Here is a 12,835-nt window from a genome sequence, read left to right on the forward strand (position 1 = left end):
ATTATAGAGAAACTTCTACAGTACAGGTTTCTAGACTGACCCAAATACGTTTTTGCTGATTAGTACAATTCAAATGCATTTGTGCTGATTAGTACCTCTGAGATGGGAAAAATCATTGCTCTTTCTCCTCGATGTATGTGATGTCTTATATCTCTATATGTCTTTTCAATTTGATAAGAGTTAAATTATAAACAATAACCTTAAAAGTCTCCTCAGGATGCCAGCATACACTCATGCCAGGAGAATGCAGAACAAAATGAGCTGTTTGCACGCCTTCCAAGTTCCAAATCCTAATTGAAGAATAACAGTATAATGTTAATTGTTCTTGATATATCATTACTAAAAAATTAAATTTCCATGAATTTATTCAAAGCTATTAACTACAGATTATAAGGCAGACATTTGTATTTAATGTATACCTTTTAAAGAAAATTATAACACCACTTTTAAATAATATGAAAGTAGTATGAATAATTTAAATTTTACCATACTCAATCATAGACAAAAGAGTCACACACATTTTCCCTCTAATTAATCTATCACAGCAACACTGTTACATGGTAATCAAATTAAATTATTTATATACTCTTTATTTTGTGGGCAAAATCTTGAGGTTTCTAGGTCACTAATCAGGTTGTCTGACTACTTCAGTAGTCATTTCAATTGACAATAATTACTACTGAGGTGCTTACAAACACACACACACATGCACGCTGAGTATTTTTATTTTCAAAACAACATACAAAGAAGCTAATATGAAGTTATGTAAATGTAGCAACATGGTCATCTTCCATATTGTTTATTCCTTCTACCTTTAGGATTCCAATCCAGTGGCTACTTCCTATTTATACCTTTTGTAATTTGGCTTATTTTTTCAGTTTTCTCTCCCCAAGCTGGCCATGGTTGATGATTAAAGCTGGGGTGAAAGAAGAGGCATTTGGTTCTTGCTGTTCTCTCTTTCCTCAATAGTAACAAATCCACAGTAATAAGGACCAGGTTACCCACCAACATGGCTCTCCACTTCAATTGCTTTACCATCGCAGAGGGAGATCAAGACTCAGAAACCTCAGTCATGGCACTATGTTGTGAGAATGCTATCCCTCACCCACTGCTCATTCTCCATATTCAGCCACTGTTACCTTGCACTGGCACAGAGTGTGGCACAGAGTACAGCAGGTGACAGAAGTCGGTGAGAGGCTGGCAAAGTGCACATAAAATTCTGATCCTTAAGAACTGAACTTGACTGAGTGACATGGCTCATGCCTGTAATCCCAGCACTTTGGGAGGCTGAGACAGAAGGATCACTTGAGCCCAGGAGTTCAAGACCAGCCTGGCAAATACAGTGAAACTTTGCCTCTACAAAACATACAAGAATTGGCCAGGCGCAGTGGTGCACACCTGTAGCCCCAGCTATTACTCGGGAGGCTGAAATGGCAGGCTGACGTGGGAGGATTGCTTGAGCACAGGAGGTGGAGGCTGCAGTGTGCCACGTTTGCACCTCTGCACTCCAGCCTGGGTGACAGGGACCCTGTCTCAAAACAACAACAGCAGCAACAGCAAAAAACCAACAATAAAAAAAGAACTGAACTCATTCATTGGAATTTTTCTTCTAGGTTTTATAATTCATATCTCATTAGAGACCAATAAAATAGATTTAGCCAATTTCAGGAATTTATTTTCAATGTGTAGGCAAAAATTTATTTCACAGAAAGCAGAATATATATTGGACAATGCTACTATTCTGTGCCAAAACACATTACTTCAAATATTCTTCTTCCTTGTAGAAATTATTGGGTCTCTGAATATTAAAATATCATAGTTACATATAAATGAACATAGATGTTTTTCAAAATGATTATCTTAATGATTAAACAATTTAGAAGCATACTGTTCTCTTGCCAAATCAATACTTTTCATCTGTATTTATTATACAAGGGAAACAACTACAATTTAATTGAAGAGAGAAATCACATTTAGCAAGGCTTTATGCATCTGTGTTTCACTCCCCACGACGAATTAGATGATTAATTATGGCAACTGATTAAGTATTTCTTCTCTATTGCCTTCTGCAAAATAAAGTGTTGCGCTAGCATATATTTTACCACTATTGAAATAGTAGGAATTTGTCTTGAAAATTCAGCAAGTTACATAAGAGGATGGTTTAAAACCTCCATTCTTTTGATCTTATTCTAATATGTATTTGTTTTGTTGGCTATTATATAAATTGAGTAAATACATTCCAAAATATTTCCATGATTTTTTCTTCCAAATGAAGGAAACAAAAGAGGTAGAAAATATGGATAAAAATATTAAATAAAAACTGGTCAGTTAATGAAGTGTATTCCTGTCCAATGAACCAAAGTTTTACCTAATTTTTTTTTTTTTTTGAGACAGAGTCTGGCTCTGTCACCCAGGCTGGAGTGCAGTGGCCTGATCTCGGCTCACTGCAAGCTCCACCTCCTGGGTTCATGCCATTTTCCTGCCTCAGCCTCCCGAGTAGCTGGGACTACAGGTGCCCGCCACCACGCCTGGCTAATTTTTTTGTATTTTTAGTAGAGACGGAGTTTCACCATGTTAGCCAGGATGGTCTTGATCTCCTGACCTCGTGATCCACCCACCTCAGCCTCCCAAAGTGCTGGGATTACAGGCGTGAGCCACCACGCCCGTCCTAATTTTTAACCAGTATTTTATCCTGAACAGAGCCTGACATTTAAGAAAACAAACAAACAAAAATCTGACTTAAAAATGAGATTAGTTTTCAAGGGATTGGGATAAAATGATTCATGGTTTATAATTATATGCTTATTCAATAATTCTTAGTGGTTACACAATCCAAGTACTAAGTATATAAAATACAACAAACGGGGCTGAATCTAGTTATCCTAACTAAATTAGCTACAGATGGGACAATTTAAGTTGTTAAGTCTTATTTTCCTTTTTGATAGATTCCTTAATTAAGCCCTTCTCAAATCCTTTTGTGGAGTTCAGCTCATTTTTCAGTGTCTTTACTATATAGCTTATCTAGTTAATATTACTTACATGAGATAGTCACTTCTTTGGATAAAATTTTTGAAGTATACCACATATAATAAAAGTACACAAATCTTAAATGTACAATTCCAAGAGAAGACACTCAAAAAGAATGGCACCTAAATCAAGAAACAGAGTATTTCCAAGGCTCCAAAAGTTGTCTTGTGCTCCCTTTCCAGTCATACCTCTTTGCTCTCTCACAAAAGGTACCCACTGTTCTGACTTCAAATGTTATTGCTTACTTTTGCCTATTTTTGAACATCATAAAAATGATGTCCATTTTCATATGTTACATGTTTTCTTGGTCTGACTTCTTTTACTCATCGTTAGGTTTTGTGAGATTTACCACCATTTGTTGCATGTTGTTGTAATTTGTCTTTTCTTAATGCCTTATTCAGTCTTCAATTAATTCAGTACACAACAACATATATATTCATTCTACTCCTGACAGACATTTAGGTTGTTTCCAATTTTTGGTCATCACCAAGAATGCTGCTATAAGCCTTCTTGCACATGTCTTTTAATGAATATAGATACCCACATACGATCACATACACACACACACACACACACACACACTTGCTGGGTACACACCTAGGCATGGAATTGCTGGATCACAGCTTACAAATATATTCAACTTTAGCAGGAAGTTATCATCAAATAGCTTTCCAAGTTGGCTGCACCTCATATTTCCTTTTTCCCTCTCATATTTAATTACCAGTGGAAAAAGTCAAAACTTTCTCTCATTCTCTGACAAAAACAGTCTTAAACAATTATTTATATGAACGGCAACAGGTATAGCTTTTCAGGTGGTCTTATTTTGTAAGGTAGATTTCTCATTTTTTTTTTTACATTTTACTTTCATGTATCTATGTATGGACAAATGTGCCTAAGTTTTAAAATGTGGTAAACACAGTCTACAGTAGAATCTGTCTGAACTGACTCTGACAGATTTTTTTTTCCCTCTATAGAAGTGACAAGAATGAGAACGCTATTTTTAAATACGCCCACACATGCATTTGTTATATGTGTACGAAGAGGGAATATAGCTTCTTTGCTTAGCAAACCACTGGTTGTATGTGATGTAAACCCATGCTTATTAATGTAATTACATAATATTATATAAACTGACAAAATATGAATGTGAAAGCTATTTCAATGAAACCAAGTCAGTGCCAACTAACTAAAGGTAAGTTTCTAAAAGAGAGAAAAAAAAAACTCACTCAAATTAGGTATGTGTGACAGTTTTAAAAGATTAAATAAAAAAATAAAAATCTGGATGTATTCTGAATTAAGATTGCTTTTCTAAGTGTTATTTTCATTGAAGACATTGTATTTTGGTTGTGATTCATGTCAAAAAAGTGGTCCCAAGGCAATCAATGGACTCATAACCTAAGAAAAAAAGCACTGGCCTAATGACTGGCGAATGGTTTTTAATACACATGGGTCGTATATTAAAATAAGGCAGGTAGGCATTCTTTTAAAATGATGTCCTGAGTTTACTGACTTTTTGTTATCTAAGAAACTTTTGGTCTAGACCACGACAGACAACAGGATTTCTACTATAAAAGAAAAAAATTCAAAATCTGAAAATTCAGGTTTTAATATTTCCAAATTATTACTATTGCAAAGTCAGTTATAACCACAGAAGCACACTTTTCAGGAAAGTGGTGCATCACAGAAAGAGAAATGCTTTAAAAGCTCACAGCCGGCCGGGCACTGTGGCTCACACCTGTAATTCCAGCACTTTGGGAGGCTGAGGCAGGCAGATCACCTGAGGTCAGGAGTTCGAGACCAGCCTGACCAATATGGTGAAACCCTGTCTCTACTAAAAATACAAAAATTAGCTGGGCATGCTGGCAGGCGCCTGTAATCCCAACTACTCGGGCGGCTGAGGCAGGAGAATTGCTTGAATCTGGGAGGCGGAGGTTGCAGTAAGCTGAGATTTCGCCACTGTACTCTAGCCCAGGAAACAGAGTGTGACTGTCTCAAAAAAAAACCAAAAACCAAAAAAAACCCCACAGCCTTCATAATACACATAATCAAACATATGAAAAGATGACAGACCACTTATCAAAGCATAAAAGTACATAATAAATGTTATCAGGTTTAATTACCTTAGACAAAACCTAGGATTTATATTAATATACATATGCACATATTTAAATGTTTGCAAGGGAAATTTAAAAGGAAAAGCTTTTATGGCAAAGTTATGTGCTGACATATTAAGATGCCAATACAGACCAAATCAAATGGGAACTAGGTAAATAAAGCATCACTCCTCAAGTGAAATAAAATGACAGTTTTCATCCAATTTGAACTGTAATTATAATAAACATCCCCATCCCTCCTAACATTGTGGTCCTAAATAGAACTCTTAGATTTAGCTGTAAAATGATGGGATAGAGAGCTATCCAGATCTAAGATTATGAATTATGCTTATTTTACGTTTAGTATTTTATTGCATAATTATTGCTCCATTTCAGGCCGAGTGCTTTTCAGCAGAACATTAAGTATCTCTACCATATGGTATTTAAATGTTATTGTCCCATTTAATTAATAAAAAGGTCCCATAAATTGGGTGTTGGCACATTGGGGATATCCTAGATATTCTCAAAGGTCTTTTAAATGGACATTAGTAAAGAAAGATGTTCTGTCTGAGGATTCAAAAGGAAATTTCCTGGGTAATACTCTGTTTAATTGTTCATTCTCCATTTTTAACATTTTTGGCAGCTCATTGTTTGCTAGGGAATTCTATTGCAGAAGGGAATTTCTACTACCAAATGGTTTTTGACAACACAAAAGAAGGAATGGATGACATTAAATGACACATCTGTATCCATTTGGCCCTAACTGGTAAAGCAAAAAATATGAACCATAATCTTTCTAAAAGACATGACTGGATCACATGAATCTGTGTATTGATTAATTAAATGAGAAAGAAAGAATAGTAATACAGAGATGTAGTTATAAGGATTAGCAGGCAGTTTACAATGTCACTGGTACACGAAAGGGACCCTCAACATTCTTAGACAAGAAACAGATTTTTCACTGAGCAAAACTAGGATTTTCTCATAGTTCCAATCAATCAATTACTAAGTTAATCAGGTTATAGATGATTCAAAGTAGGGTAAGCCATAGTGTGTTTGCTTAGTAACTGAGTACACAATTAGAAAGAAAAGTGAAACATTTTGCAAAGTGCTAAAATATCTGGTTTTAAGTGCAAAAGGAGTTCAGAGGTGGGGAACCATGTAACTGAAAGCCCACATCTAGAGATTAGATGGACAAATCTTTTTGGTGGGTATGGTAGGTTAGAGTTGGTAAATAAACTTTGTCAGTTTAAGGTTGAGACTATGGAGAACTTTGACAGCTAGGCAAAAGCCTTAAAAGTGGAGACAACAAAATAGCAGGATAGTTGGAAGTAAGAATTTTGTAAAGGATATTTTCAGTATGTGTGTCCAAATATATTTAGAAAATAAGATTAGATTAATTCTTTTTTTTTAAAACTTGAGACTACTGAGCAAGTAGTAGCTGTAGCAGTAGTTTTAATGTACTAGCAGTACTAATGATAAAATATTATTATTAGAAGTTTTACTGACTTCAGAGCAAGATTTAAGAGGGTGAAAATGAGATAATTGTACATGCTTATTATCTTACCCCTCAATAACTGAAAATAGTAAGTCAAAATCAGAGTTGATAACAAAGGCTGCATGTACTTTGAGGGTGGAGAGAGAAGGAAGAAGGTGCCCTGTTTCATACAGAACACTAATAAACTACACCACACAAAATTTAATCTATTATACATCTTCACAAAGCTTTGGGGAGGGTAAAAATCTTATCAATTTATATGCTGTTCCTTCATTTTGATTTCTTGTAATTGTAAACAAATTGAGCAGAAACTACAATTTATTATCACAGAGGTGAGAAACTGAGGCTGTCTCAGAGGACAATTGTTAACATCTCATTTAACTTATACAGACAGATAAATTTTTGAAGGATGGAAATTGAGAAATTTTGTCACATTTAAAAATAAACTTCAAAAATTAAACTCTCAACTGCAAAGAAATACCATATGTTAGTTTTCAAACAGACCATGTGTAATGATTTCATCTTTAAGGAATTCAGAGTAGAAGGGCTTTTTCTTTAACTAACATAAGCCTTAACACAAGCAACAGTAACACTACCCAGGAAATATTAGCATTTCATTTTATCCAAGAAAAATTTTGATAAACTTTACAACTTAAAATTTGACTATATGCTGAATATTAAAGCTATCAATAAGATAAAGTACTCCTTTATCATTCATATCAACAGTCTTTCAAAATCTGGAAACTGTTTATGGATATGATTCCCATTTTACAATCCACTTACTGTAACCACATGAGGGCCACCTAAAGCAAGCTTAAATTACTATAGTCACTGATTTGGTGGTATATTTTTTTAAGTACTTGTTTTGTATTTCATCTACAAGGGCATACAAAAAAGAACAAAGTATTGGCTACTAGAGAGTGATTTTTACCAGTAAATGATCATGTCAAGTTTTAGAAAACTTTTTCAGCACTTTACTGACTCCTACTCTATTACAGTCTTTCATTAACACACTATTTCATTGCATTGAATTTAAAAATGTCTGCAAAAGTGATAAACAGGTTTTAGTATAATTTTTGGAGAGCTCTTTTAAAGACAATCTCTATGTTCTATCACTGGAGCTAAAGTATTACCACGCTCAACACAAAGTGTCCATTTTATCCCTTTCTCAAGGCTTTTGTTAGAACTATGCAATAACTGATCTTGATTCAAAATGTTACAAAAAATTAGAGTGAGTTTTAGAAGACAAGCAGGGAACTTTTCCTGAATTTTAACTATAACACTATAATAAATCATGTAAATTATTTTGATTATACTTTGTACCCGGGCATGGTTTATGCACTCCTAGATGTGGATTACTTTCCAAAGAATGCTTCATTGGCCTGCCTTCAGAAGGCTCTCAGTTTCCTTTTTTCTGTTTCCCACAAGGACTATTATTAAGTACATTGCATATTTTGTGATCTCAGTTGGGGTGGGGGTGGAGGAAGAACACTTCACCTTAATTATGGATCTTAAAGACTTGCAAATGTACATAAACAGAGGTAATATGAAAAACACATAGCTTGTATGTGGTACACAGAACAAATTTGATAAAAATCCTTTTTCCTCTTGTAACATTTTTCAAACAACTATTTTACTGGCTTAGTCAGTAGCTTAGGTAATTTAGTATTCCTTTATACAGTGATTTGGTTACATTCCTATATCTTATTCTTTATTTTTTATATGCCACCCTTCTCTCATTCTTTTAAAAAGTGATCCCAGTTAGAACATGACAACTACAAATATTCCATGGCTTAGAGAAAGTGAATGGAACATTATATGCACACCTATATTTTATTAAACTAAAAATTCCCTGGTTACTAGAAATCAGTTTTCTTTCACCATAAACTTTTATCTAATATTTTAAAAGATTATTGAGGGATGAGGAGGAGGGATGGGATTTACGATTGATATCCTTTGTAGTTACAGTGAGTGCTAGGTCTTGTATTTCTTTTGTATCACCCGAAGTACTAAATATTGGGTATACTAAATATGTTTAATAAATACTTGTTGATCTGACTTGTTCTTACAGAATGGTACTGTTTCTAATATACAAGAACATCTGTTATTTGGCAATGACTGGGAATGAGATGTTCTGTATTAGTGAGTTTTAAAAAATAATAAGCTTAACCCATTAAATACTTAAATGACACTTTTACATTCTTTCGCAGGAAGAGATAATAATTTTTTCTAAATGAATATGCACTTCTTTACCTCTCAAATACCATAATAATTTTAGCCTTCTTTCAATGACACTAGGTCATAACTATGAACATAAGTATTTATATTTTTCTGTGCATATGCACATACAAACACACACATAAAGCATCAGTATTTGCATCAACGTGTGTATATATGTGTACATATACATTTTTATATATACATGTATATGCATGTGAGTGCATTTGCATATGGTAGACATGATGAGGGATCATAAAGAAAATGGTGTAGAATATGAGACTGAATGACTAGAAACTCTATGCTTTACTTGGGAATTTCTTTTATTAAACACATCTCTCAGACGCTTGCTGTTTCAGTAATGGCACCTTTTTCATAAAGATACATATTTCTTCATCAAGATATATACTTTTCTGTAAGTGTGTGTGTATATATATACTTCCTGTAAGAAAAGTATATATATACTTACTTTTTCTGTAAGAAAAGTATATACATACTTACTTTTTCTGTAAGAAAAATGAAAATATATATATATTTTCATACAGAAATAATAAGTATATATATACTTTTCATACTTTTCATACAGAAAAGCATTCTTTTACTACCAGAAGAGCATTTTTCTAAGCTCTTCTATTACTACCAGCAGAGTATTCTTCTAAGCTGTGTGATGTCCTCTACAGCAGCAAAGCATGGCCGAATCCACAAAATACCTTATTAGTGAAAGTCTAAAGTAACCTACTCCAGAATAGCTTTCCCTACCCTCCAGAAAAGTCTGTTTCTCAGCAGCAGTCAAACCCTCTGTTACTTAGGCATCACTGATACCATGCAGCTCTCTGTGGCAGCTTGCATTTTCTCCTCTTCTTTATCTGAATAACTGGGCTAATGTGGTATGAAGAAGGAACCTAACATCTTCATTTCAAGGATTGGTACTAGAGTGTGATGTCAAAGGTATCTTTAAAAACGATAAGTTCTTTACCAGCAGAAGATGGTAACACTTCTATAGACATGACTCTAAATACAATTCTATCAATTTTATGAAGCTATAACTAATGCTTGATTTTGATCAGAATGGACAGGTAATAGGAACATTTGCTTTTTCAATAACCCCAAAAGACTAAAATCTCTTAGAGAATCTTAAAGTAGAAACAGTATACTTCAGTACTTAAGAGACAGACTGCTATAAAAGGGGAATACTAAAAGAACCTATCCTATAAGGTGTTTGAGGATTAAATGAGTGAATCCATAAAAAATGCTCAGGATAGTGCCTGGTCACATATTATTATCTAAACCAATGAGCCTCAACAAGGGGTTGGTCCAATACCTAAGGGGCTATTTTTGGTTGTCCTGATTATTGGGGTGCCACAGACATTTAGCACATGAGAGCCAGTGATGCTAGTCATTTTATATGCCTTTTGAATGACTGAGTGAACTTTAGAAATCCCCAAAAGTAGGGACATTTCAAAAGAGATATTTTCTGCAATCTTCATTAATTATTTCATTCCATGGCATAACAGTGAATTACTTTGATACTGTACATATAAAAACTAGCTGATTTGCAAGAATATTGTCTTCCCTTATTTTTCCAACTTGACATCCTATGATTTATCTTCCTATGTTATTCCTATTTTGATTACCTGTATTTCCCTATTTCTCTTATGAGATTTAATTTCATTCTATTACTACTAACATGAGCTTTTATCCTACAACTGTAGATCTGCTCAGGGCTATGACACTGTAGAACTCCAGATGGCACTATTTACATTATACTCTACACAACTCATAAATCCTTGCAACTGTGCAAGTTGACTGCCTTGCCTCTGCCTTACATTTTCGTGTTATCTAATTTTTCTGATATCCAGTCTTATTCGTTGTAAAGAATAACAAAAGCTACCTCACTATGTCTTCATATGTAGTTGTATCTGAGCTTATACACAATGCGTTATTATTCTATTGGTTTTCCTTTTATAGAAACATATAATAAAATTAAGGGACTATAACAATTTTCTGTACTTACATATTTGGAAGGCTACATTTTCGGTGAGTTTCATTTAAAAAGGTGTGGTAGGCATTATAAAACGTTTGTTAGAAAGGCAGTGTTGGAACTGATAAAGACTGACTTTAATGAGAACTCAATTTTCTTATAAACTTGCATAGATCACAGAACAGTAAAACTAGATGGAATCTTAGATAAAATGTAATCTATCATCTTCCATAATAACATTTTATATTATCAGAGGTACCTTGGTTCACAGTATGACTCTTTATTCTATTTGATTCATAATTTGGCAATTTTCAATACAACACATACATTTCATGAACCTATTCAGGTGACAGATTGTTTTAAAATAGTGTTCCTAGGGCAAAATTCTGCTAGCTGATTATAATATCGTGTCTTTCTTTGAAATGTCAAAGTCAAACATCAGAAAATATGCACAGATCAAAATATTAAGGTTATTTAAAAAATTTTTAAGCACTGAGTCTGCTCTTTACAGTACAGAATACTTGTAGAACTGCTCATATAATAGTCTCTTTTGTCACATATGTGATAATGTAAGAATATATAAGTGATATTATAAGAATCTTACATTATCACATATGTCCTCTCAGAATTCCTTCTTTTCTTGCTATGAGAGTGTATGATACTATCTACTCTTTCTCATTTTAAATTTGTTTTTATATGTGTTCTGTTTTTTTAAAAAATCTTACCTATATTGCTTAGGTTTTGGCCTAAGAGGTTTGGCTTTAATAACCAATCAGAGTTGTTTATTTTTGGTTGGTGAACTAAGCTGTAAAATCTAAAAATACTTTGATGTGCATCAACCCGAAAATCTCAGTGGTTTACAAAAATAAGCATAAATTTCTTGCACATGGGTCTATGGGAAGCTCTGTTTCCATAATGCCATATGGGTCCATATCTGCTCCATGTGTTTCTCATTCTGTGATTGGTAGCTATCTAGGACATGCTCATCTTATAGCAAATGACAGAGCACAGGAGGTCAAGTCAAGCCAGGCAAAACATTTGAAGCTTCTGCTGTGTCACACCTGTTAATGCTACATTGGCCTAAACAATTCACAAAGGAAGGGCCAATCAGGTGGGAAAATCTCCTTTCATGGGAGGGTGAAAGGAAAGCAAATATTTGTTGAACACTAATATCAACAACCACAGTCTGGCAAAATGAGAAACTTAGGAGCAACGTAGTGAGGTTTTAAAAAATTAGATTTATTTAAATGAAAAGACTTACTCTTTAGTTATGCCTTTCCTACTTTTTAGAGTAATAATGTCCTTTCTTTTATAAAATGATAATGGTAGAAGGCAGTAAACGTAAGAGTCTTATATTTGACAAAATAAAAAGTTATCAACCCTATGTCAGTCCCCTAAATTTTTAAATAATTTTGCTAGTGTACAAAAAAAACTGAGTCATAAGAAAACAAACAAACAAAAACATAGATACTGAGTGTGATCCTAGGTCTCTCTGGCTTTTGTTCACTATTCAGAGGCGATTCCTTGGCTTGCAGAGACACTCATTTTCCCCCTTTGCAGATTTCATTATTCCAAATGCTTGTGATTAGGACAGTCTTACGTTTTAAAGGGCTGAAATGCCATTATTTATTTCCAGTGATTGAATTTTTACCTTAAAACAATTCCATTTACTCTTCAAGTCACTATACAAACTTGATTTTGTAGTACCTGGGGCTCTAGAATCTTAATGTCATGTAAATCTTTCATATCTCTGACATGAAAATTTTAACAGACAGTACATAAAGAATAATGGCCTATGACTCTATCACTTTAAAAAGATGAGCTATATTAAGAAGATTAAAAATTTAAAAAGTAGCTAGCAGCTTTACTTCTAATGTGAACTCATACATATTTAATAGTTTTATATGTACATAAGTACTAATAAATACTAAGGATTTTGGCAGAGTTTTAAGAAACATTATGCAAAACAGCAGAGCAGCAGTTTTTCTCTTCCTCAGTATTGTTAAAGCAAATGAAGCA

General features: G+C 33.8%; 1 protein-coding gene across 2 annotated transcripts in view; it reads right to left on the reverse strand.

The window, feature by feature from the left end:
- The window catches only part of NUP37 (nucleoporin 37), a 48,174-nt gene that overhangs the window by 12,562 nt on the left and 22,777 nt on the right, over positions 1-12,835 (reverse strand). For both annotated transcript variants that reach the window (XM_050750227.1, XM_050750226.1), the window contains exon 6: positions 200-290. In XM_050750227.1, coding sequence (XP_050606184.1) covers positions 200-290 — 91 coding nt within the window. The remainder of the gene's footprint in view (positions 1-199; positions 291-12,835) is intronic.

This window comes from Macaca thibetana, chromosome 11, assembly GCF_024542745.1.
Source record: "Macaca thibetana thibetana isolate TM-01 chromosome 11, ASM2454274v1, whole genome shotgun sequence".
NCBI lineage: Eukaryota > Metazoa > Chordata > Mammalia > Primates > Cercopithecidae > Macaca > Macaca thibetana.